The following is a 26,466-nucleotide window of genomic DNA, read 5'->3' as shown; positions in this document are numbered from 1 at the left end:
AGGGAGCTTTCCCAGACAACACAAGGTGCGCGCAGATTTAGAGTTTTTGTTAGGTGTCCTCCCCTTTTTCTCATTTCCTTACCACTGCTGTCTTCGGTCTTCTCAGAACAAATGGAATTCTTTGGGTCCTGTCCACCGAGGTGGACTGGAGGCCAGGGTGCCCGCAGGGCATGGTGATAGCAGTGGACACTGCTCTCTGAAAGGACACTTTGCCCTGTGCCCTCATGATGGCTTAGTGCCCTTCTTCATTCAATCTCTGTGTCCTTGTCTTAGCGAATCCATTCCCTTCTCTCTGGCTGCTCCTGCAAGCATCCCCCACCCCTGCAATGGGCCTCCATCCGTCTGGAGACTCGGGACAAAAACCCAGGTGTCACCTGGAGCCCTCTCTTGCCTTCTTCTCCCAAATCCAGCCCATCAGCTCTGTCTCCAGAATCTACCTTGATTGCCTCTGCTTCTCACCCCCTTCACCACCGTAGTCTGACCACTGCTCTCGGACTCACCTCAGTGGCCGCAGCGTGGGCACCTCCTTGCCGGCTGGGCTGGGATCCATGCCACTCACGAGAGGCACCTGCTGAAAGCCTATGTTAGGCCAGGGAGTCATCTGCATAGAATGCTCAGGTGCTCCCCCTGCGTCGGCCCCATTTGGTCAGATAATCTGCGTTTCAGAGAATGTGGCTTTGGGAACACACTGTCCAGCCCATGAGGGAAAATCCCCCCATTTTAAGTGACTGTGTGGATTGGGGTCATGCAGACACCGCCTCTGTTAACTGCTGCGGTTTCTGCAAACCTACAGGTTTCACTCACCAGCCCAGTGCTCCTACTAATGGCATTTAATGAATGGAGGTTTTCAACATGTGGATGAAATATTTGCCCCACCCCCGTTTTCTAAAGAGGAGGAAAGGATTTAAAATCTAGAAAAGGACTATATTTGTAAAGAATGCATTAGCCACCCGCCAGAGAGATTTAGGGGTAGAGAATTCAATCTGTTTTAGTTTTAGAAAAACATTTTTCTTTAACTTGATTTCCAAGATGGCTTATGGGGGAAACATTACTATTTGGGTCGATTGCATCTTTCCAGGCTGGAATTAGCAGTGTATCACAATGGTTCTGTGGAGGGGGTGCTGAGTCATCAGAGTGTTGAGCGTTTCTGAGGACACTTTATGCTTCTCCAAATGAAAGCACTCCATATGTCAGATGCTATTAATGACATTTGTCTATCATGATGTCAGAGCGTTTCAGCTGGTCAGGCCGTTAAAGCTGAAGTGCCCTTTAAGACAGCGAGTGCCAGGCTGACCATGCACGTGGAGGACAGGGACTAGTTCTCGCCCGAGGCTGGTGCCAGTTCCCGGACAGGAGCATCTCAAGATTCTGTTCCCACCATTTCCCTTCCTGCAAGGTCTTCCCTGGGGTTACTTTGTCTGCTAAGGCTCATTCAATTATAGCGACCCCAGGAAGAAAAGGTACCTAGGGGCTGCTGTATTTGAAGAGTCCAGAGTGCATCAGGGTTCAGGGGTGGACGTGTGGCATCTGGTCTCTCTCATGTCTCTGCTTTTCTCCTTCTCCCCACCTTGACCCCATGTGTTGGTTTCATATACCAGTTCTTGCGAAGGCAAGAGCGGCCAGCGGCACTGGGCCTCCGTTCTTCCAGGTCCATTGCATTGAAAAAGAGAGAGCTGCTTTTCTCTACTAGCCCACCCATGTGTCCCAGAGCCCACTCTGGTTGGATCCATCCAGATCATGGGTCTATGCTGAAGCCATCCCGTAGGGCCATGATATTATGCAGATTGGCCAGTCCTGGGTCCCAGGCTTATCCTAGAGCTGGGGGTGGAGGTCAACATCAGCCACAAACCACTTGGACTGATTATGGGGGAGGAGGGCTCCCCAGAGGAAAGCCGGGGCTGTGTGGTTGGGGCAGGAGAAGGCGTGCTAACCTGCAAACACAGCCATTGTCTGAGCTCTTCTGTCTTTGTCATCAGTCCCCTGCTCCCTTCAAATGGCCTCACTCCAGTCACCCTTCCTTCTCATCTTCCTCCTCATCTTTCCCCTCCTTCACTTCCTCCTTGCCAGCAACGCTTTCCCAGGGTTTATAAACGACCAAAGTACTTGGCAGTTGACCGTCACTGAATTCTCGCAGCAACCTTAGGAAGTGCTATTAGGCATGAGGCAGCTTGGGTGGGGACCCCAGCCCTGCTCGCCATCTCAGGGTGCAGCCTTGGGCTGGCCAGTCCCCTCTCTGGAAGCTCAGTGTCCTTATCTGTCACGTGGGGGTGATAATGTGTTTTTCCCAGGGTGGTTGTGGGAATCGGCGAGCTTGTGTGTGTGAAGCTCAGTGCTCGGAAGGCTGAGGGCTCAGTAAGAGTGGGGGGCGCTCATCGCTCACTGCTTTCGTCGGAAGTGGGAATAAGGATTGCTATTCGTCCAAGGTCCCACAGCCAGTGGGTAGCAGAGCTGGGCTTCGAGCCCAAGCTGTCTCATCTCATCCCAGGCTGAGTTCCTGCTCGTTTTGCAGCATTGCATCTTCCATCAGCTTTCCTGTTGCTCATGGCCGGGCTCACCTCTGCAGGCTGGGCCAGTGCCTGGGGTCAGTGCACAAATACTTTGCTGCACATCTTCTACGTACCAGGCACTAAGCTAGCCCTTGAGCAGACAAGGCAGACTGAACATTCAGAAGGGTCATTTGAAAGACAGACAAAACTGGTGGTGTCATAATTCCAGATTTCAAGTTATATCACAAAGCGGTAGTAATTAAATTTTTTTTTTTTTGGTAACGTTTTATTTATTTTTGAGACAGAGAGAGACAGAGCATGAACAGGGGAGGGTCAGCGAGAGGGAGACACAGAATCTGAAACAGGCTCCAGGCTCTGAGCTGTCAGCACAGAGCGCGACGCGGGGCTCGAACTCACGGACCGCGAGATCATGACCTGAGCCGAAGTCGGCCGCTTAACCGACTGAGCCACCCAGGCGCCCCCAAAGCGGTAGTAATTAAAACAGTATGGTACTGGCACAAAGATAGAGATGTAGGTCAATGGACTTGAACAGAAAACCCAAAAATTAAACCCACAATTATACGGTCAGTTAATCTTTGACAAAGGAGGAATGAATATACAATGGGAAAAAGTCTCTTCAACAAATGGTGGTCGGGAAACTGGACAGCAACGTGGAAAAGAATCAAACTGGACCACCTGATTTCACCATACACAGAAATAAACTCAAAATGGATTAGAGACCTAAATGTGAGAACTGAAACCATAAAAATCCTAGAAGAGAGCACAGGCAGTAATCTCTCTGACATTTGCTGTGACAACGTTTTTCTAGCTATGTCTCCTGAGGAAAAGGAAATAAAAGCAAAAATGAACTATTGGGAAAACATCAGAACAGAATGTTTCTGCACAGTTAACAAAGGAACAATCAACGAAACTAAAGTCAACCTACTGAATGGGAAAAGATATTTGCAAATGACATATTCAATAAAGGATTAGTGTCCAAAATATATAAAGAGCTGATACAACTCAATACCCAAAAAACAAATAATCAAATTAAAAAATGGGCAGAAGACATGAACAGGCATTTCTAAAGAAGACATACAGATGGCCAACAGACACATGAAAAGGGGCTCAACATCACTCATCATCAGGGAAATGGAAATCAAAAGTGTAATGAGATATCACCCCACACCTGTCAGAATGGGTAAAATCAAAACCACAAGAAACAAGTGTTAGTGAGGATGTGGAGAAAAAGGAACCTTCTTGCACTGTTGGTGTGAATGCAAAGTGGTGCAGCCACTGTGGAAAACAGTCTGGAAGTTCCTCAAAAGGTTAAAAATAGAACTACCCTGGGGCACCTGGGTGGCTCAGTCGGTTGAGCGGCCGACTTAGGCTCAGGTCATTATCTCACGGTTCATGAGTTCGAGCCCCGCGTCGGGCTCTGTGCTGACAGCTCAGAGCCTGGAGCCTGCTTTGGATTCTGTGTGTGTGTCTCTCTCTGCCCCTCCCTGGCACATGCTCTATCTCTCTCTCTCTCTCTCAAAAATAAATAAACTTAAAAAAATAATTAAAAATAAAACTACCCTACTATCCAGGAATTGTACTACCAGGCATTTACCCAAAGAATACCAAAAGAGTAATTCAAAGGGATACGTACTCCCTTATATTTATTGCAGCATTATTCACGATAGCCAAACCATGGAAGCAGCTCAAGTGCCCACCAAAGATGAAGGGATAAAGAAGATGTGGTATATATACATAATGGAATATTATTCAGCAATAAAAAAGGATGAAATCTTGCATTTGCAACCCCATGGATAGAGCTAGAGAGTGTAACGCTAAGCAAGATAAGTCAGAGAAAGACAAATACCATATGATATCACTTATATGTGGAATTTAAGAAATAAATGAGCAAAGGGAAAGAAAAAGAGAGAGAGGAAGAGAGAGAGAGAGAGAGAGAGAGGACAAACCAAGAAACAGACTCCTAACTATAGAGAACAAACTGATAGTTACCAGAGGGGAGAAGGGTGGGGAGTTAAGGGAAATAGGGAATGGGGATTAGAAAGTGTACTCACCATGATGAAATGAAAGAAAGGAAAGTGAAAGAAGACAAAAAGAGTCATTTGATGGGCTGAACTGGGCAGCCCTGAGGATGGAGAACTGACACTTTGTGGTGCTGGGTCCTCCTCTCCAAGTGACAGAACCATGGGCTATGTCTGCTGACAGGGACTGGAGCTTCCCAGGCAATGAAAGGAAGGGCACGGATGCCTTGCTGCTGGTGGGGCTTACGTGAGGCTTGATGAGCTGAACAGATGCTCCCTGAGTGGCCCTTGACCAGGGGTTTCGTTGTCATTAAGTTGTTGACTGTTGCTAACGATGGCCGATGTTGTGCTTGTTTTCAGCGTGGAATAATTCACTGGCTATTTGGTGGCGCAGTCAGGAATCTTGGAAGCCCGGGACATGTGACTAAGTGGCTTCAGCCACTCCAGGTATGGCACGTACCTCAATAGATGTCTTCCGTGGAGAGCCTTAAAAGTTCACAGTAGCTAGATGTGTGCGTGTGCATGTTTGCAGAACAAGAAAAGAAATCAGAGAATGGGTGGCGGCAAGAATCTTGTTCAGAATGAGAATTTCAAGACTAGCTTCTAAAAATTGTATTGTTATCACATTAGCTGCCGCTGGGCTGAATTCTTACAATTCTCTCCAATTCACCTCTTCCCCTCTCACTCATACTCTTGATCATCAGAGAAGTCTCCGTTAGAGCAACCTCCTGACTAGCTAATGCCCTTATACTGTCTGGTAAACTCCAGGGGCAGAAATACAGTGGGATGTTCGCAGTGACCGAGAGGGGCCACGGGAGCGACGTGAGAGGGATCCAGACCCAAGCCACCTTTGGCCTCTCTGCGCAGGTGAGGATTCTGCCCATCATTCTGCAGTTCAGGGTGGCAGGAGACCTGTTCAGAACAGGACTCTCCTTCTTCCTGAGGCCAACCTCTTATCCTCTGTGTGTGCTGTCTGGCGCGAGGTGTTCAGATTCGAACAAAGGGGTAAGTGCTTCAGTGGAGGTGGGCATACGCTCAGCTTTCACGTGTGCAATATCGGCCAACACAGTCACAGCACCCACTATGTGTGGGCGCCGCTCCACGTTCTCCACATGCACTCATGAATTGGATGCCTTGTGACAACTCTGTGAGAACAGTACTGGAGCCATTTTGTCATCCTTCCCGAAAGCAGCAGGTAAATGACTGGACGAGATGCTTTTGTCTGCACTCCCCTTTGCCCGGTGTGGCAGGAGGGTGCTGTGTGGGCTGGGGCATCCTTACCGGGAGCCACGCCCTCATTGCTGGCATTAGGCCGTGTTTTTAACCGTGACCTGCGTGAGAATTCACATGGCAACCAAAACAGAATGTCACAAAACGGTCTTAACTTTTACTATGTTTGCTGTATGTGATGAACTTTATTAGTTTTCCTTCCATTCTCATTTATAAAAAACAGTTCATCAAGACTCTCTAGGGGCGCCTGGGTAGCCTGCTCCCCCTGAATAAAGAAAGTAACTATTGGGGTGCCTGGGTGGTTTAGTTGTTTAAGCGTCGGTCATGATCTCATCTCAACTCAGGTCATGATCTCATCTCACAGTTTGTGAGTTCGAGCCCCGCATCAGGCCCTGTTCTGACAGCTCGGAGCCTGGAGCCTGCTTTTGATTCTGTGTCTCCCTCTCTCTCTGCCCCTCTCCCACTCATGCTTTGTCTCTTTCTCTCAAAAATAAGTAAACATTAAAAAAAAAAAGAAAGTATTTATTTATTTATTTCACTCCCCTTCATAGTTTCTTATTTGATTTTGGGCTTTCCTAAGAACTACAAAGGAATACATAAATTTTGGAGTTCTTTCTAGAAATGAGTTTGGGTAAATATATGTGTGCAAGTATGGTACATGAGCGTAGGTATGGCTACTCAGTCTGTTCTTCATTTTTTCTGAGTTTGTCTTTCAGAATCTGAATTTTGGTTAGCGGGTTTTCCTGGCCCACAAATGCTAATTAGAGGTGATCAGAGTTTACATTTTTTTTAAATGTTTATTTATTTTTGAGAGAAAGAGCGAGAGACAGAGCTCGAGAGGGGAAGGGCCAGAGAGAGAGGGAGACACAGAATCTGAAGCAGGCTCCAGGCTCTGAGCTGTCAGCACAGAGCCCGACGTGGGGCTCGAACTCACGAACCGCGAGATCATGACCCGAGCCGAAGTCGGACGCGTAACCGACTGAGCCACCCAGGCGCCCCATAGAGGTGATCAGAGTTTAGAATGACAGATTCAAATGATGGTTGTTTGGGACTATGTTCATCCTGTCCTGCCCAGGTGATAGTTCTCTACAATAGTCATTGATGTCCAAGGTCATAGCAAGAATAAGGACTGACAGTTAATGAATGCTTGCTATGCGCCTGGCTCAGTGTCGATCCCCTTCTGTTTAGTTTACTGTCTTCCCTCGCAATAACCATCCGGTAAACGTGATGGTAAGCCGCTTCTGGTAATGTAGCACATGTGTGCTAGGCATCAGGCTAAGCAGTCTACATGTAACATTGTGTTAACTATCCTATAGTTTTGTAGGAAGGTATTATTGTCCCTATTTTCTAGGCAGAGAAACTGAGGCTCACAGAGGGTAGGAAAAACGGGCTCTGAGTACGTGGTTAATGAGCGAGTCTGGTTCAAGTGGGTGGGACTGCCCTTAACAGTTGAGCTCCTCTGCCAGTGGCGGGATGCTGACCGAACATGTTTTGGGTTTTAGGTCGGTCAGTTTTTTCTCTCCCTAAACCATGGTACTGAGGTCACCTTGCTCTTGTTAAAGGGCGGGGGCGGTGGAACTGCATCCAGAGTTCTTATTTATTTGTTTCTTTTTACAATTATTTTTTTTTTTCCCCCGCCAAAATCACTTCCCCGTGTGGGTCCCCTTTTCCCCAAGCAGCATAAACGATTTAGCTACCTGGTGTGCTTCGGCAGCTGCCGCTTCCTGCAGGGGAGCCGCAAAGTTGAAATCATAATGATGAGGACACTCTGGAGAGCGCTGTGCCTCCGGTAGGAGTGAGAGAGAGAATGAGCCCATCATAAACTCAAGCCACTGAGAACTGACAGAGCGAGGGGACGGGTTTCTCCCTCATCGCTTTCTGTGTTTCCCCCCTCGTTTCCCCTTTAAAATGCTAGAGCGTATCGAATGAGCCCTCTCTCCCTCAAGGACTGTTCCAATCTCTTACATTTTCTTGGTTGTTCTTCTCTGTGGGTTGGCTGTTTTATTTTTATTTTTTTGGACAGTGGCTAGGTTAGTGGTACGGATAATTAAGAAGCCAGAGAGAGGTTTATTTTTACATTTTGTGCTAAATAGCAAAAATGAATGAGGCTAAGAGCTCTCTGGCCAAAGACTTTTTTGTTTTGTTTTGTTTTGTTTTAGTGCTTACAGTACTGACCAATTGGTTGGCCTTCAACAACTAATTATGGTAGGAACCAACACACATGGTGTGCATTATTTAGATCCTGCTTTAATGCCAGCATTTTGGCTTATGCGAACTTTCCAAATCAAGTGTCTTTGCCAGAAGTGACAAACCTCCTTTCCCAGAGTATATCAGATGTGTACGGGGATGGATGGCCTCCTGCCTCTTCCCCAGCTCACCAGATCTTTCCTGCCAGGACAGGGTCATTCTACTACTTCTCTTCCTACCCTCCAGGGGTAAGCACCTCTTCACCACATGGGGTTTTGTGGGGGTTTTTTTTGATGTTTTGTGTGTGTGTGTGTGTGTGTGTGTGTGTGTGTGTGTGTGGTGTTTTTGTTGTTGTTGTTACTGCATCCAGCCTCAAATAATTCCTTTCTTTGAGAAGTCCTGGCTGACCTGATAAGACAAGGGCAGTCTCCAGAGACTTCTCTTAAAAAAAGATTCAGCTTGTCCACTTACGTTTCTGAAAAGCGCTCGCACATGTTAAAAGTTTCCCTGTGCAAACATATGTCAGAGAATGTTTCCTTAGGCTTCAGGAGTGTATTTCTTGGCCAGTGGGAAAGTGTAGTCTATGCACCTGAAAATCTGAATTCTGAGATAATCTTCACACAATCAGTCGCTTGTTGGTTTAGTTCAACCACATCTTCGATACTGTCAGCTCCAATTAAAGGTGCAATCCTGCCCTTTTGCCGTTGCCCCTGGATTCTCCGACCTGTCCCAGGGACCCCGCATTCAGAGCTGGCAGTTATTGTCAGTCCCTTCTTGTCAAGAGGTTGAAGGGTAACTCGGGTGGCAGGCAGAATTAGAGGTGAAGGGGAGCATTTCCACTGGGATTCTGTACTGGCTTCTGGAGAGGGGGAAAGAGAAGACCGAGATTGAGCAGAGCCTGAAAACAAAAGCCCTGTGTGTTCTTCTGACCCAAGTTTATCTCAGGCTGTATGGGGTTGGAATCCCCGGTCATGCTGTGGAGACAAACTGGGTGGCATATTGTAAGGTTCTTTGCCTTATAAGATGGAGAGTTATTTACCAATGCTTCAGTTTAAGGGCTTATGCATTTGGGGGAACTTTTAATTATTATCTTCATTGACCAGAAAAACAGAGGGGCAGGTTCTGAAACGATCATCCTAAGGGTCCAATGAGGTTTTTTCTTTTTATAAAAATCAGAATTGTGTGGACTGAGATTCTAAGCCATGGTCGAAATAGGTCATCGTTGTCTATTAGGCTTGCTATCAGCCAGGCATATGGTTTTGGCCCTCAGTTGGTTGCTATTTAAACAACAGACCCATATCAATGAGGTAGGGATTTTTAAGGCCTGGGCAAGAGTGGAGGGCATGAGGAACTAAGTCATTTGGCCAGAAGGGGCAATGCCCAGCAGGCAAAATAAAACACATAGATGTGGACTCATCCAGCTAGGGGTCCCAGGTCATTAGATGTCCCGTCTTTCCCTGTGAGCCTTGCCAGTGGGGTGTTTGGGAGTGAGAGTATATATCACCAGGGGTTGGGGGGTTTTGCCTGCTCCTCTGCTGTGAGGTCATGATGTGGTTCTATTTCACAGTCTTTACTGCACTGAGCCAACGGGTTGAAATGAGCCATAAGAAAGCAGAAACTCGAACGCGCTTTTTCTGTGTAGGAGTTCGTAATTGACACGCCGTGTGAAAATGCTGAGAAGATGTTCGTCGGAAACGCGATGCGTGGGAATTACGCGGCCGTGTTTGCTCAGCTCATCATAAATGGAAGGTCTCAAGGTTTGTTGCTGGCGCAGAAAGCGAGAATAATTTCCTTTACGGTTACTATTTTCCAGCAAGTGCTTTACCCTGAAAGTGCATTTTACGGCACCGTTTTTGGCTTGCATAAAATTCAGTACCAACTTTATCTCTTAAATATTTACGATGACAAAATTTATGATTACATTTTGGCATGACAGTAGTCCCGTCCCCCCACCCCCCCGCTTACCCACAGTTTTGCTTTCCGTGGTTTCCGTTACCTGCAGTCAGCTGTAGCCTGGAAAGAGATGATCCTTCTTCTGATGTGCGGTCAGAGGGTCAGTAGTAGTGTTCTCTGCATCCCAGGGCCTACATCATTCCCCGCACATCTCATCATCTCATACCATCAAGAGAAGGGTGAGTGCAATGTAAGAAGATATTTTGAGACAGAGAGAGCACAGTCATGTACCTCTTTTTAAAAAATGTTTAGGGGCGCCTGGGTGGCTTGGTCGGTTAAGCGTCCGACTTCGGCTCAGGTCATGATCTCACGGTCCGTGAGTTCGAGCCCCGCGTCGGACTCTGTGCTGACAGCTCAGAGCCTGGAGCCTGTTTCGGATTCTGTGTCTCCCTCTCTCTCTGCTCTTCCCCTGTTCATGCTCTGTCTCTCTCTGTCTCAAAAATAAATAAACGTTAAAAAAAATTTTTTTTTTAAATGTTTATTTATTTTTGAGAGAGCACAAGCGGGCGAGGGGCAGAGAGAGGGGGACAGAGGATCTAAAGCGGGTTTTCTGCTGACAGTAGAGAGCCCCATGTGGGGCTTGAACTCACGAACTGTGAGATCATGACCTGAGCTGAAGTTGGACGTTCAACTAACTGAGCCACCCAGGTGCCCCCGCATAACTCTTACTATAGCATAGGGTTATAATTGTTCTATTTTATTATTAGTTATTGTTGTTAATCTCTTACTGGGCCTTATTCCTAAATTAAACATTATCATAGGTATGTATGTATAGGAAAACGCATGGCATGTATAGATGGGGTTGGTACTATCTGTGGTTTCAGGCATTCACTGGGGTCTTGGAACATATCCCTGTGAACAAGGGCGGGGGGACTGCTGTATACGATTCAGTCATAGAACTGGCTGAGCTTCAGGATCAACACAATTGTATACTGTCCCAGGAAATGAATAAAGCTCTAATTATATCTTTAGAAAAGAGAGTTTATTTTTTTTTTTTAATGCTTATTTATTTATTTTTGAGAGAGATAGAGAGCGAGTGGGGGTTGGGGGGGGCAGAGAGAGAGGGAGATAGAATCCCAAGCAGATTGTGCACTGGCAGCACAAAGCCTGATTCGGGGTTCGATCCCCTGAACCATGAGATCGTGACCTGAGCTGAAATCTAGTCAGATGCTTAACTGACTGAGCCACGCAAGTGCCCTGAAAAGAGAGTTTCGCGCTGTCTCTTTGTCATCCTTAGGGCCCCACTGTTGCACTGTTCCTGTCCGCGATGAAAACGGAAGCTTGTACCCAGGAGTGACGGCCGTTGATACGATGTACAAAGACGGTGAGTCCCCAGGTGACCCCTCTCCTACCCTCATCTGCATCTTTTGCTGCTCCCTGCCTCCCTCCCCCAACCCGAGGGAGGATCTATAATAATTCACCAGAGCAGTGAAGGCAGAGAAGACTCTGATTTTGAAGCCCGATGAGAGTCTTTTATGTGAGAGCTGTTGGGGAATGTTGAGGATTGCCATTTAGGAATGTGCACTGGCCTCATTTTCTCCCAGCCTCTCGCATTTTCTAGTCACGAGGCAGCTTCGCCCTGGGTAATTTTGCCTCCTCTCCTCTTCTTGGATGTGTGGGCTCTCAGAGGGTGGGTTGAGGTGCTCTCTCTCCTGCCCCTGAGCCACAGCCTGGTGTTGGTGCCCAGGAGGCCCCTGATGAATCCTAAGGACCGACCCGGTTTGCTGGGGCTGTTGTACCGCAGGCTGAGTGGCTTAAACAACAGCACTGTATTGTCTCACAGCTCTGGAGGCTCTAAGTCCAAGGCCAAGGTGCTGGCAGGGTTGGTTCCTTCTGAGGGCTGTGAGGGGGAATCTGTGCCAGGCCTCTCTCCTTGGCTTGTCCGTGGCTGTCTCCATGCTTATATGGCGTTCTCCCTTCTCGTGTGCGTGTCTGTGTTCAGATGTCCCCTTTTAATAAGGACACCAGTCCATTGGATTAGGGCAACCCTAATGATCTTTTCTTAACTTCGTTACCTCTGTAAAGACCCTATCTGCAAATAAGGTCACATTCATAAGTACTGGGGGTTAGAACTCGAACGTGTGGATTTTGGAGGGCGGGGGCACAATTCAATTTATAACACTTGGTGAGAGCAGGCCATACCCGTGGGCTCCACCGGTTGTCCACAGCCAAGGCCAAACCAAACCAAAGAAACAGGTGGGGAGAAGAAAAAGGAAAGAAGAAAAAGAAAAGAGGGACAAGAAGCCGATCCTTCGGTGGAGGGGATAGTCTCGCCTTGGCCTGTCAGTGTTTACTGACCGCCGCCATGGCTGCTGGAATGGGCTGCGGGTGGGGTTGTGAGTGCTCTAATTGTATCTCTCAGGGGTGACTGAGGCCCTTGCTGGCCTCGCCCCTTGAAAGCACCTCTTGAGCAGAGGACCCAGCTCTTGTGAAGTGGTGCCAGACATTGAAAACACAGGCAACTTCAGAAAGTCTGCTTTGGTTTCCTTGTAAGCTCCTACCTGCAACCGTGTCCTTGTCAAGGGGTGATGTTCTAAATAAAGACATTTACTAAGTAAAGACTTTTTTTCCCCTTCAGATTAAATCTTTCTAAGTGCAGAATGAACAAAAAGTAGACCCCAGACTCTGATAGGTATCATTAGGAAAAGGCCCCAGGGGCTTTCAGGAACCTTCTGGGGAGTTGGGTCACCCCAGCCACCCACTGCTGTTCTTGTGGCCATTTTCTCTTGTCTTTTTAGACACTTGGCTTCACACATGTACCCCTTGTGCTGGGAAGGAAGCACTGGGAAAGAGGAAAAATTTGACTTCTCTATCACCGGAGGAGTAAGCGGCTTTCCTGCCTTCTCTGAGTTCAGGCTGACATTCCTTCTGTTGCCTAGAGCTCTTCCTTTCCAAGTCACAGCACCGAGATCCTCCACCTGAGCCCAGGAGCACAGAAGGCACAGCTCCTCAAGAAAACAGAGAGCATCCCCACCCCCACCCCAAATAGGGAAGCATCAGCCATTCTGGGAGTGAAAAAAAGGGTTTTGAGTTTTAGTGGAGACAGGCCTGGGAAGGAGCAGGGGTAGTGGTTCAGATGCTAGCACGGATTTGCCCCCTGCAGCTCTCTTCTGCTCTCTCTAGGCCTGCGTGGTGTGGATAATGGGATTTTAATATTTCGCGAGGTTCGGATTCCAAGGGAGAACCTTCTGGATAAGTGAGTAGTTTTCTCTTTAACTCAGGTTGACTGTGTGTATGATCTCGTTGCTCTCCCAAACTAGGCCTGGTATCTCCGTCTCGCGGGCTGCACGTCTAGGCCGTCTTCGAACCACTCCCAGAAGTCTCTTGACTACCCACTGGAAAATGTAGATACAGAAATAGAAATAAATGAATATTACCCAGAATGCTGTTACCCAGACTTAATGATTGTTGCACACACTCTGATGTGCAACTCTAGACTTTTTTTCCATGCTAATGTCCAAACGGAGAGAGGTATGTTTAATTTTTACTGCATGAGATCCACTTATAAATTCTATGTTTTATAATTCTTAATTCCTGTTTAACATTATGTCAAATGTTTTTATGCAACAGTAATTACATATACGCATTACCATTTTCAATATTGCCATGATAGACTATTGAATAAGTGATCTATGATTTATGTAATCCATCCCTTATTGTTGGGGATTTCGGTTGTTTCCTTGAAAAAAAAATTTTTTTTCTATTATACACCAGGTAGTGTTTGTCTTCTTTGCGGGTGGCAGGAGATAAGGTACCGCCTTTCAGCTTAATAGGCTGTTGTAACCCGTACTACTTGGATGGATAATGTCAGAGATGCTCAGTGTCACTATTTCCCAGCATCCCACTGGTGTCAGGGGTGGGTTAAATGATGAGGTGAAGGCTTCTTCTTCGGGCGCACTTTGAGGGTGGAGCTCTAGGGGTTCACATTACGCTTTGCCAAGGCCAAGAAACACGAATTACCTTTATTTTTCTCAACAGCATTTCATGTATCCGATGAAAATCCTGACCTCCAGTGCTATTGAAATCTGTGAAAAAGCAATCAATCAAGCTGTGCATAATCAGCTGTCTCCCTGCTTTATGATAGATTTTTCTTTAACACTTCACTCCTTTTCATTGCCTGCAAGCCCTTGCCAGCAGATGCCAAAAGTTTCAGAAAAATGTGTGGGAAACAAACTGTAAAAGGACCAAATTCTGTTGACTACCCACCTCCCCCGCCCTGAAGTGGTAGGAAATAAAATAGAAACAACGAAAGCATCTTCGCAGTGATCCTGATGTGTGCTGAAACCCTTAGGCCCCCTCAGGAGCTATCTGTGCCCGTGACAGCAGCCCTGAGGACTGCCAGCCTTCCCCAGAGGTGCCTGCACATTTCCTGGCCACTTATCAGCCGCACTCCGCTCTGGGAGATGGGGAAGAGGGAAGGAAAGCCACATGTGGAGCTCCCCATGTCTCATCCACTCTAATGAGCTCTCAGTGGCCTGGCCAGTCTGCCAGAAGCTGGACCCATTGGTTTAGCATTCATCCAATGCCCTCGAGATTAGAAAGTTAGATTCAACCAGAAAGAAAAGTGATAGTGAACTACATGATCTGTAGGAGGTTTGAGAATAACATAGATTTTTTTTTTGATAAGCAAGATTTTATTTTATATTTACAGTTTATTTATTTTCAGAGAGAGAGAGAGAGAGGGAGAGAGGGAGAGAGAGAGAATCCCAAGCAGGGTCCAGGCTGTCAACGTGGAACTCGACTCAGGGATTGATGACTCTTGATTTTGACTCAGATTGTGATCCCACGAACCGTGAGATCATGACCTGAGCCTAAATCAAGAGTAGGACACTTAACCGATGGAGCCACCCATGTGCCCCAAGCAAGATTTGATTTTAAAGCCATTCCATTGGTATTTAAACTGCCCCCTAATATACCAGAGAACAGCAGTCGCAACACAGGTATTTTGAAGGAGGAGCCCCATTTTTGGGGTGTTGATAAAATGTATTCCAATAAATAGATGTTCAGATTCATTGGAATCCCTATGAAAATCCCAGTTACCTTTTTTTTTCAATTTCTGAAAGAAATTGAGAAACTGATCCTAAAATTTATATGGCAACACAAGAGATTCAGAATAGCCAAAACAATCTTGCTAAAGAAGAACAAAGTAGGAGACTCACACTTCTGATCTGAAAATTTATTACAAATCTATAGTAATTGAGACAGTGTGATTATTACAGTGGATCCCCCTGAAAGCAGGTGGGAGGCAAAAAAGAAAAAGAAAAACCACTGTATTGGCATAAGGATAGATATGCAGACAGTGAAGTAGAATGGAGAGTCAAGGAATAAATTCTTACATTTATGGGAAATAAATATTCAACAAGGGTGATAAGACAATTTAACGAGGAAAGAATAGTCTTTTCAAGAAATAGTGTGGGGACAACTGGGTATTCACATGCAAAAGCCTGAATTTGGACTCTTATCTCATCCCATATATAAAAATTAACTCAAAATGGATCACAGATAGAGGCGCCTGGGTGGCTCAGGCGGTTGGGTGTCCTGGGCATCCAGCTCTTGAGTTCAGCTCGGGTCATGATCCCAGGACTGTGGGATCGACCCTGCAAGCGGGCTCTGCACTGAGGGTGGAGTCTGCTGGAGATTCTCTCTCTCTCTCTCTCTCTCTCTCTCTCTCTCTCCCTCTCTCTCTCTCTCCCTCTCTCTCTCTCTCTCTCTCTCTCTCTCCCCTCCTCTTCTGCCCCTCTCCCTGACTTAAGCTCTCTCACTCTCTCTCTCTCAAAAAAAAAAAAAAAAAAAAAAAAAAAAAGATCATAGATGTAAATGTAAGGGCCAAAACTGTAAAGCTCTTAGAAGAAAACTTGGGTGTGAATCTTTGTGACCTTAATTTAAGCACTAAAGCACAAACAATCAAACAAAAACAGAGATAAATTAGACTTGAGTGAAATTAAAAAACTTTTGCAACTCAAAGGACACTATGAAGAAAGTGAAAAGACGATGCACAGAATGGAAGAAAATATTTGGAAATCACATATGTTGTAATATATATATGATACGTGTATACCATGTAGGCCATTTGCAAATCGTACATATGTAGTATCCAGAATACGAAAGGAACTATTACCGTTCAACAATAAAAAGAAAAATGACCCACTTGAAAAATGAGCAAAGATCTGAATAGACATTTCTCCCAAGAAGATATGCAAATGGCTACTGAGCACATGAAAAGATGCTCAGCCTCATTGTCATTAGGGAAATGCCAATCAAAACCGCAATGAGACACCATTTTGCACCTGCTCAGATGGCTATAATAAAAGAGGCAGGCCATAATAAGGGTTGGCGAGGATGTGGAAAAATGGAAACCCTCCTACGCTGCTGGTGGGAATGTAAATGGTGTTGCTGATTTGGAAAAGAGTTTGGCACTTCTTCAAAAGTTCAAAATTTTCGTAGGAGCCAGCGGCAGCTCTGTTCCTGGGGAGGTGTGGGAACATTGTTCACAAGAGAGTTGAAAACACGTCCGCCCAAAAACTTGTACACACGTGTGCATAGCGTAAATATTCATAGTATCCGTAGAAGGGGAAACGACCCAAGTGCCGATCAACGGATGAATGGATAAGCAAAATACGGTGACTCCAGACAATGGAATATCATTGGCCCACGAAAAGGAAGGAAGTATATGATACATGCTAAACCACGCATGAACCTTGAACACAGTGAGCTGAGTGAATGGAGGCAGACACAAAAGCCACACGTGGTATGATTCCGCTGATGTGAAATGTCCAGAGAAGACACATCCACAGAGATAGAGAGCAGCTTCATGGTTTCCAGGGCCTGGGGGTGTGATGGGGAGTGACCGCTAATAGTGTGAGGTTCCTTTTGGGGTGGTGAAATGTTGTGGAATTGGATAGTGGTAATGGTTGTACAAGTTTGTGAAGGTGCTAAAAACCATTGCATTGCATGCTTTAGAAGGGATTTTATGGTATTTGAATTGTATATCAACCACAAAAAAGCGGATAGATGTGTGGTCTTCACACTCGGGCTCCGCCGTTGGCTCAATGAGGGTGGTCCTCATCCTTCCTTTTGCCAGGAGCCGCTACTGAGTCACAGGCTGGTGGTGGCAGGGAACCTGCTTTTACTTTTCATGGGTCAAGCCTTTGTCAGAGTCTCCTGAGGAGATCTTGCCTCACCCTTGACTCTGCTATCTTGCGAGGGCGGTTCCAGAGACCTGTGGGACATCCCTGTGTGTGCATATGGTATCCTTTCTAGTGGTGCCAAGTTCTTCTTTTGTGTTAACCCTGCCCCTCTTTTCCACCTGCTTCTTCCCTACCCTAGGTTTGGCTCTGTGGCTCCAGATGGGCGGTCCCCTTCCCCTATTAAGAACAAGAGTGCAAGATTCAACGGGATGCTGGCAGCGCCGACCCCTTCAAGGTTAGCTGTGACTTTCCAAGCTATGGGTGCCACGAAGGTAGTCGACTCTGATTTGAATTTACATCACTGTTTATTCTCTGCTTATTCCAGGGATGGGTAACAGTTTCAGGAGCTGAGTTTCCTGAGCCACAGTTGGTATAATGTGGCTAAGGTTCATGGTTAGATACTGAGAAGCGCCAGTTGGCCATACCCAGAGAGCATTTCTGCACCCTTCTTATCATGGGATCCTATCCATCGGCATCTTAGATGTGCTGCCGATTACGGTGGGTGGAACATAGGCACTGTGGCAAAAGAGCCACAAACTTTGACCCTGGGGGAACGGGTCATTCAGAACAGACGCATCTGCTGGAGAAGCAGCTAAAAGCTGACACGTGAGGGAAGGCTGGCATATCTCAGCTGAGTTTACTGGGGAGCTTTGGTGGTCGTGTGGCTTTTTTGGGGTGTGACATTCAGCGTCACAGGTTGGAGTCCATGAAGCCAGACCCCCGGAAGGCATCTCTACCTCGCCTCCTCCCATACCTGCCCCAATACCAACTAGTTTGGAAAGAGCAGCCCAGAGAGGAAAGTTCTGGAAGGCTCCTGCTCCTCCTCCTTCTCCTCCTCCTCCTCCTCCTCCTCCTCCTCCTCCTCAAGGCTCAGCATTATCTGTTCTCTGGGCCCTTTTCATCTCTTTGCATGAGGGAAAAGCCTGCTTTAAGCTCCACTGAGCTTGGTGGAGCTGGAAGAAAAATTAAGAAACCCATGAATATACATTGTGGCTTGAATCCAATTTTTCCATCAAGAAGGAATAAATTTCATTCACCTGACATCAGCACAAAGTCGTCTGACTAGCAGGAAAATCCTTCTTTACTCATTTCCACTGTGTTGGTCCGGCTTCCCAGGAAGCCTGCCTGACAGGAGCTTCCCTGTGTTTTGTGTTTCCTGTCAGCTGGTACGACTGTGATGCCGTGAACACCCACACTCCGTACCGAGCCAGTGACCTCAAGTCTGCCCATGGGCACTGCTTCCCGCCCTTGTTTTTCGGCGGCCCTTAAAGGGTGTTCAATTCTGAAGCCCCGCGTCAGGAGTGGCTCAGCTGGTTGGTCCCCTTAGCTGAATCATCTGACAAATGAATGAGCTTGTGATGAACTGGGTGCAGAGGTGAGGCCAAGGCTCTATCCAGCACAGCATCAGAGTGCTGAGGAGGACTTCTTCTTCAAGTCTGTCATAGAAACCATTGCAGCCATTTCGAGACTCCAGAAAGAGGCAAAAGGAGAGAAGCCAGTGAGCTGAGAATTACGTTGTAGATGGGACAAAATCGGATTCAGGATCAGCTGGTGCCTCGATGGCAGGATCTGCATAATATCCCCTGTGATGGCAGGAGCCTTGGGGTCCCTTTGCGGAGAGTGTGCTCAGTGAACATGAAGGCCCCTGCTGGCTCCCGGCTAGAAGGCAGTGCAGAAAGCCTATGCTTTATGTTTCCGAGTGGGCGATGCTGTGTGAAGGACGCCCAGGCTGCCGGCAGCCCCATTAGCTCATTCAGCCTAGTGCTGGAGTCCCGAGGGGCAGGATCAGGACAGCAGAGATGGGGAAGTGGCAGACCTTCTGGAAGAGACTTGATTTTAAGTATCACCAGATCTGGAGCAAAGAAGATGGGAGAGAGGAGACAGAGTGGATGATTCTTTTCTTTTATGTTTATTTGATTTTGAGAGAGAGAGAGAGAAAGAGAGAGACAGCATGAGCAGGGGACGGGCAAGGAGAGGGAGAGAGAGCATCCCAAGCAGGCTCTGCGCTGTCAGCGGGGAGCCCAACGCAGGGCTGGAACTCATGACTCGTGAGATCATGACCTGATCCCAAATCAAGAGTCGGCCGCTTAACTGGCTGAGCCGCCCCGGCGCCCCCAGAGTGGCTGATTTTTTAAAAGGTGTGCATTCTCCATTCTACTGAACGCTGGCACCGTAGAGGCATTATCTTGATCATGGGCTCTGAAGTCAGAAAACCGAGGGCTCCAGTCTCAGCCTGGACATGACCAGCAGTGGGGTTGTGGGCAAATCAAGAGCCCTCCTTAAGCCTTAGTTTCTTTGCCTGTGAAACGGGCCTTGTGATAACGGTGAGGCATGAGTGAGGGGGGTGTGTAGAGCATTGGCACAGAGCAGATGTTCAATAGCTCCGAGCCATTACTGACGTGATGCCTGTTGCCAGTGCCGCTGTTGCTGGGAAGACAGCAGCTGGCTGTAAGAAAGGAATGAATGGGCTTTTCCAGGAAAACAGATGCCTGGAATCCTGGCCTGCAGGTAACGAGGCAAGTCTGAGACGTTTTGCACAAGTGCGTAGTTTCCTTTGGATTCCTCTGTATCTGAAGCAAAATGCAGTGGCCGTGAGTCAGCACCTGCCCTGCCCAGGAGGCAGGTCGACTCTGTGACAGGGAGACCCGCTCGCGGAGCCTGCGACTCTGCACAGTTCGGGTGCCCCCGCTGCGCTCGGCCCTGATGGACAGCGACCCTGGCCACTGTGATCTCATCGCGCGCGTCTCGGGCGAGGATGATCTCACCCGTCCTCTTGGCAACTCCTCCTCTCCTAGGGCTCAAACGCATGACAGATGTTTTCTCGGCTGAAACCTAAGACGGCCCTGCTTGTTCTGCTCTCGCTGATGAGTGGAAAAATGGATCCTTTTCTCCTCCGTGCATTCCTCATGTATTAGAAAACTGTCACCGCGGCTCCCCATGGTGACATTTTGCTCAAGGCTGAGCATGCCCCGTCCTTTTAAACTTTGCCCAGATGTCTTATTCTTCATGGTTCTCTCTCATTTCCATAGTTTCTCAGCATTTTCAGATTTTTCTCTTAAAGGCTTGCCTTAATAGCCTTCCTCCAATTTGTGTCCAGAGTGCTGTGCCAGATTAAGTGATTAGCAGGAACAAAAGGAAAAGGAAACCAAGATGTTTGGCAGGGGTGGGAGGTGGGGGCTTGGGAGGGCTCTGTAGCTGAAGTGGGGAGGCTGGGAGGCCTTTCCAGAAGGAGGAGAGAAGTGGGGGAAAGTCACCATGAGTTTGGAGGCAGAAGTAGAGGGAGTGTGAAATGTGAAGGAGGTCTAGCCCATCATTTTGGGTTAATTTTGTGTGGAAGTAGATATTTCAGCATAAGACAAGCCGGTCCCCGCTCGCCTAAGGGTCTTCCCTAGTCTTTTTCTTTTTTTTGACGTTCATTTGTTTTTGAGAGAGAGAGAGAGAGACAGAGAGAGAGAGAGTGCAATCGGGGGAGGGGCAGAGAGCGAGGGAGACAGAATCTGAAGCAGGCTCCAGGCTCCGTCCGAGCTGTCCACACAGAGCCCGAACTCACGGACAGTGAGATCATGACCCCTGAGCCAAAGTCAGCCGCTTAACCGACTGAGCCCCTCCCTAGTCTTTTAAAGTAGGTATTGCACAGAAGCGGGGTCTCTCCCCTAGAGTCCTGAGCCGCTCTGGGAGGGGCTGGGGAGCCTGCATTTGCAGCAAGTTCCCAGGTGATGCTGCCTTTACTGGTTGGGCACCGCACTTGGAGAACCCTTGTGCAGAGCGGATGCCTACCGTTGTAACTTTCCAGCCCTGTCCCAGCCACCTTGTCACCCTCCTGGCCTCCCAGGGCCCCTAGGATCATGGCCCAAGTTCTCTTCTGGTCTCTAGTGACTTGCATGACTTCTCACTCCACCCTCCTTCTCACATGCTGTTGTGCTGCCTAGCAAGCCCACCCCCACTTTTCACTTGGTGAGTTTTCGTGTACATGTCAGAGCTCAGGCGAGTGTCCCTTCTTCAGAAAGGTCACAGCCTATGGGTGGTGCTTCTGTCATGTGCCCAAGGCACTGCACTCCCCCTTGCAGCATTTATTATGGTTATGGCCAGCTAAAGACATGATAGGCCGTTTCTGCGTCCTTGCTAGCCTAAAAGCTCATTGCAGTGCGGGCCCTGCCGGCTTCATTCACGGCTGAGTGTTCAGCTTCCCACATGGTAGGGCACATAGTAGGAGCACAGCGAGTAGGAGTTGACAGAATGAATGAAGAATGCATCAGAATCCACAAACTGATTTGTGAACTAAGCATTCAACACGTGTTTATTCTCATGCCCCACACCCCAACCCCTCGACCCATTCCAGGGTGGCAGGGAAGAAGGATGTTGCTAACCCCTTCCTTCGGACTCTACATGTAATATGTGCTTTACAGGTGTTAACTTCTTTCTCCTCACAACAGCTCTGAGAGAGTTCCGTTGGTATATGGGGAAACTGAGGCATGAGGAGGTTAAAGGAATCTGTCCAAGGTGGGCATTGAATATACATAGGCTGACTCTGCTGGTCCTTGGTAAGGGAGACGGAAGGAAGGTCATACCCTAGTATGTTGTGTAGATAAGATTGACATGTAGATATTATTGAAAGATACGGTTGACTTCGGTGGGAACAGGGGCAGCCCAAATGCACTACATGAAACCTAAGAAGCTGGAGGTTCTCAGGCATGTTCATGAGCTGCCCAATTAGCTGAGTTACAGCTTTGGGCCACAGAAGGCCGTGAGCTGGCCTGTGAGTTGTTGGCTGAGGAAGATCCTCACCACAGCCGCCAACCAGGTCTGCAGCTGCTGGGAGCCGTGCTCCTCCTTCTCGCCTTATCCTAGTGCCAGTGCTGAGGCAGGCAGAGGGAAGATGCCCCATATAAAGTTGTTCGGTTGAGATGTGTGGGAGTGACATGCATGGAAACAGCTGGAATGTTGTGCTTACTCCAGAGGCCATTAACAGCATGGACTCCGGAACCAGCCTCTTGGATTTGCAGCCTGCCTCTGCATGACCTTGGCAAGTCACTGAGCCTCGCCACGCCCCTAAAAAGAAACACAGCACTGCCTCGTAGAGCTGTTGTAATACAGGCCTGAGTGGGTCAGCACCTGTAAAGGGCTTCTAGGGTGCAGGCATACACTAAATCGTCAATACGCGGAGGCTGCTATTATTATTATAAGGGATGTGGGGGCTTATGTGATCAAGGTCAGGAACGTAGATCGTGAAAATGACCTCTGAGGTTGTGGGGATACCAAACTGGGTTTATAACCCATGCTCAGCCCTTTGTGGTACTGGTGCTTGAGCTGACAGTGGAGAATTATGAGGCTGAAGCTGGATGTGGCTGAAAAATGTCTGTGGTCATGGGTGTCTGTGGATATGGGATGGAGAGCAGTGAGGTCCGTGCCATCTGACTGTCTTCCTGGGGTGCAGTGAAGGACACATGGTCTTGAGAGAAGAGTGGAGAGAGTGAATGACCCTCTCTGAGTCATAAAAGGTTGCGGTATGTATGATGGTGGATAGCTTTTCCCACTTCCTGGGGCTGAAGGGAGAGCAAAGGGAAGAAAATGGTTTCATGTGGGACACTCAGAACTTGTGACGGGAACATGATCTTTTCTGATAGTGAGCCTTGTTGGACATGAATAAAGGGCCTGAGGAAGGTGGTAGGGTCCACGTTTTCAAGAGAGTCTCTCTCTCCCCTATTGATGGGAGTGCGGGGATATCCTGGCCTTGAATAACCTTTTCAAGACCTTTGACTGTAAGGTTTCATGGAGAATTAGAACAACAAAGAAGAAGAGGTAGGGGGTAAATGAGCCTTCTGAGTCAAAGTGAGCTCTTTAAACCACAAGGGGCATGATGGCGTGTTGGGTGAACACAGCTGAGCAGGCTGTGTGTTCCTGCTGTTCTCTGGCCTTAGCTTGGGGCTTCCCCTTCACCCAGGCTTTGACACATCCTCAGAGATGTCTGGGATGTGAGTGTTCTTACCCTGGTGCTGGCTCCTGCATCTGGCTCTGTGTGCTTTAGTCACTGGCTGGGGCTGGGGCTGGGCAGCTCGTGTCAGAGTGTGACAGTTTGCCTGCCCTGACAGCCATGAACCAGATGCTATGACATTTTTCTCCGAGTTGATGCTCCCTCAGTCCCTAAAATTAATAACCTCAATTTCTGTGGCTACCACTATGATAATATCAAGTTTTTGTCTGTTTAATTCTTGCTAGGAGGTCACCCACTGTAGTTTTCTTCTGGAATCATTTTATGTTTACCTCTCCTTCTTGTCACTCAGTTTGATCTTATTTTTATCATTATAAATAGAACATTTAGTGGGCAGAGACTATGTCTTTTTATTCAGCTTTAGTGTAGGTCCCAGTAGAGCACTAAAAGTCATGCAGTCTTTTTATCCTTCCTTCCTTCCTTCCTTCCTTCCTTCCTTCCTTCCTTCCTTCCTTCCACTCACCTCTCCATCCATCTATCCATCCATCCATCCACTCATCAATCAGCCTGTCAATCTTCACACTATAGACCCACCTGTCCATTCATCCATCTGTCTGTCCATCTATCTGTCCATCCAGCTCACCCATTCATCCATCTGTTTATCCACTGATCCACTCACCTATCCATCCATCCATCCATCCATCCACCCATCCATCCATCCATCCATCCATCCATTCATTCATTCACCCATCTACCCACCCATCCCACTTCAAAGACTCTGAACACAAGGGTGATCCATTCATGAATGATTTCATAGTTAACGGGGAGCTATAGAATGTTCTAAAGAAAAGCAGTCACCTTTCTAATGGATACCATATTTTAGAAAAACTCCCTAGGCAAGAGTGTGTCAGGAGGAGTCAGAGGCATACACCATCCTCCAGAGCCTGGCCCTCACCCAACAGTAAGGACTAAGAAGCATCTCTGTAGGGTCTTGTACCCACGAGGGCTTGGGGTGGGGACTAAACTGAATGGGATTGGATGGAAATGGAAGTACTCTGACAATGATCGCACTGAGACTTCTGCCTTGTCAAGAGGCATGGAATAATGGAGGGTAGAGTGAGGGGAGGAGATGGGTTCCCTAGAGTAATGTCTTGAAAATGTGTGATGCTCACAAGTGTGTGTATCATTGAAATTCAGGAGGCAAAGTTGACTGATGTTTATTCCGTTGACACTTTTGTGATGTGGCCAGTCATTTGGTATCACAGAGAGTTGGAGCACTGAAAATGGAGCTCATCCTGTGTCAGTTGTATACTTGTCTTTTTAGACGTGTATGCTTTGAGGAAGTAGATTCACGTTGCTCATCTCGTTCTACTCAGGTTGACATTATTCTTTCTCTAGCGTCCTCACACATACATACACAGGTGTAAGGGGCAGAGTAGCAGGACTTGTTCCAATGCCGGGGAAGACCCATGGGATGGATAAAGGGTTTGAGCTGGGTGAGCCTCAGAGGGGCCATCTGTGAAATAGCTTCCAGTTTTCTGGTGTAGAAACTTCTTCCCCAGGTTGACCGCCAGAGGGTAGCAAATACCAATAATGACTTGCAGATTATTTTTCTTTTCTATTTCTTTGCTTTTGTATGGAAGAAAAGGCTGGGATTTTGTTGCTCTCATCAGTTTAGCGCCTTGTCAGCTATGAGTGCTGATTATTACAAAGTGGTCAATATAAGGAGAATGGGGGTGCATCAGCTGAGTAACTGTCTGGCTCAAGACCAAGATTGTATGTAGGATGCAGTTATCTGGATGACTCTTCAGGATATAATTTGACTCACAAATGTCTTAAAAAATAAGTTTGCAGCATTTGGGGCGGGCGTGAAAATGGTGAAAAATTTTATCTGTGGTGTTTCCATGGCAGTTTGCATTTTTAACAACTGAAATTTAAACATTGATTCTTTAAAAGGCACATCTGCTGCCTTTTCCCCCAAAGAGCAAAGAGCTAAGGATCCAGTACAACTACAGAGAAGTAGCACATGACGTGAATTTTTGAAGTGGTTATTTTAAAGAATTACCGTTTCGAATGTACTTCGATTCTGTGAGCACATGTTGGATGAGACGCTGTGGGTAGGTGAGCGGAGCTGACCGGGAGCAGGTGTGTGCCCCCCGGGAGCTCCTGGTGTAGCCAGGGAACTGAGATACTTCAGCACTGTGAGGGGCTCCCTGTGAGGAGGCCTCCAGGGGTTACACTGGCAGGAGGGGAGAGGGCGTGGCGATGGTATGGAGAATAACCCTTCATAGAAGGAGAGCCCTGAGATTTTTATGGTTGGAAGCGACCTCAGAGATAAGAGTCCGGTGCAGCCATTTCTAAATGAGGTCTCCGGGTCTCTCAGGCACAAAGACCTAGAAGTTGACCTCCAGCCCTCCAGCACTGAGCAAAGTCTCCAGGTCATATCTGCAGGTGGACAGCCCGAGAGCGCAGGTGGTATATGGAGTTTTTCCGTGCCGTAGGAGAGGAAAGCCTTGGGCATCCCTCCCCCTTTGATGTGGCCAAGGAATGTGAGATGTCTGTGACTCTGAGAACATTTCAAGGAACAGAGCTCTCGTGAACTAAGTCATCAGAGGCTGAGAAAACCTTGTAGGAAACCCCAGTCTCCTCAAACCCTGCACTGTGGCCGTGGCGGCGCTGAGAGCGGCGGTGACGCTGTTGCCAGTGTAGACTGCTTCCAAGCTGCTCTGAGCCCGGGTCCTGCCTCGGGCTTGCCTTCCTCGGCTCTCGCAGCCCGCTCACCTAGGACAGGTAGAAAGAGCGCCCAGGCTGCAGCTGTGAGGAGCGTCATCGGCCCTGTTGTCCGTCTCCGGGGAGCATCATTTGCACCAGCCGGGAGGTCAAGTGTGGATGATGAACGGCTGGCTTGCTGTCCTTAGGAGCTTGTCTACCGGAAACTTGATACTCCGTGTAGCACAAATGCCCGTGCAGGCCTCCGTACCTTTTCCTTCCTCCACATTTCATTAACTCCATTCTTCCGTCCCTGTGGATGAAACTATGTGTTGGTAGGCTCTCAGAGAAAAAGGCGACAGGAGCTCAAGCCGTCACCAGATAATAACTCCACGTACTGAGTGCCTCCCTGAGCGTTTTATACGTCGTCACTCCTTTAGTTGTCACGGCAGCCCTGTGAGATGGGTGCCGTCACCATCCCCGTCTTCCAGATGAGAAAACGGAGACATGGAAAAATGGTAACAGCTCGCGCTGGGTCCACCGGGCCTCACAAGGCGGCAGCCCGCCGCTGGGGTCCTGCCCTTTGCCCGCACTGGGATGGCTTTTTCAATCCTCAAGCAAGGAGTTCTGTGAGCCCGGCCCGGACCCTGCTCACCGACACTCTGGGACCACTTTGGCGCACGATCATATTTGCTTTGGTTAACCAAACCAAACCAAAAATTAAAAAAGGAATTCGTCTCCATTTA

The 26,466-nt window shown here is 47.9% G+C and overlaps 1 protein-coding gene across 1 annotated transcript in view; it reads left to right on the top strand.

The window, feature by feature from the left end:
* Nucleotides 1–26,466, top strand: part of ACOXL (acyl-CoA oxidase like) — a 344,180-nt gene that overhangs the window by 49,198 nt on the left and 268,516 nt on the right. The window contains exons 4-9 of the mRNA XM_042930333.1: nt 4,886–4,972; nt 5,294–5,392; nt 9,585–9,699; nt 11,133–11,219; nt 13,019–13,091; nt 17,222–17,354. Of these exons, the coding sequence (XP_042786267.1) occupies nt 4,886–4,972; nt 5,294–5,392; nt 9,585–9,699; nt 11,133–11,219; nt 13,019–13,091; nt 17,222–17,354 (594 nt within the window). The remainder of the gene's footprint in view (nt 1–4,885; nt 4,973–5,293; nt 5,393–9,584; nt 9,700–11,132; nt 11,220–13,018; nt 13,092–17,221; nt 17,355–26,466) is intronic.

The sequence above is a fragment of the Panthera leo genome, chromosome A3 (genome assembly GCF_018350215.1).
Source record: "Panthera leo isolate Ple1 chromosome A3, P.leo_Ple1_pat1.1, whole genome shotgun sequence".
In the NCBI taxonomy this organism is placed as follows: domain Eukaryota; kingdom Metazoa; phylum Chordata; class Mammalia; order Carnivora; family Felidae; genus Panthera; species Panthera leo.
Note: the sequence above shows the minus strand (reverse complement) of the source record. Positions and strands in the feature narration are given on the sequence as shown.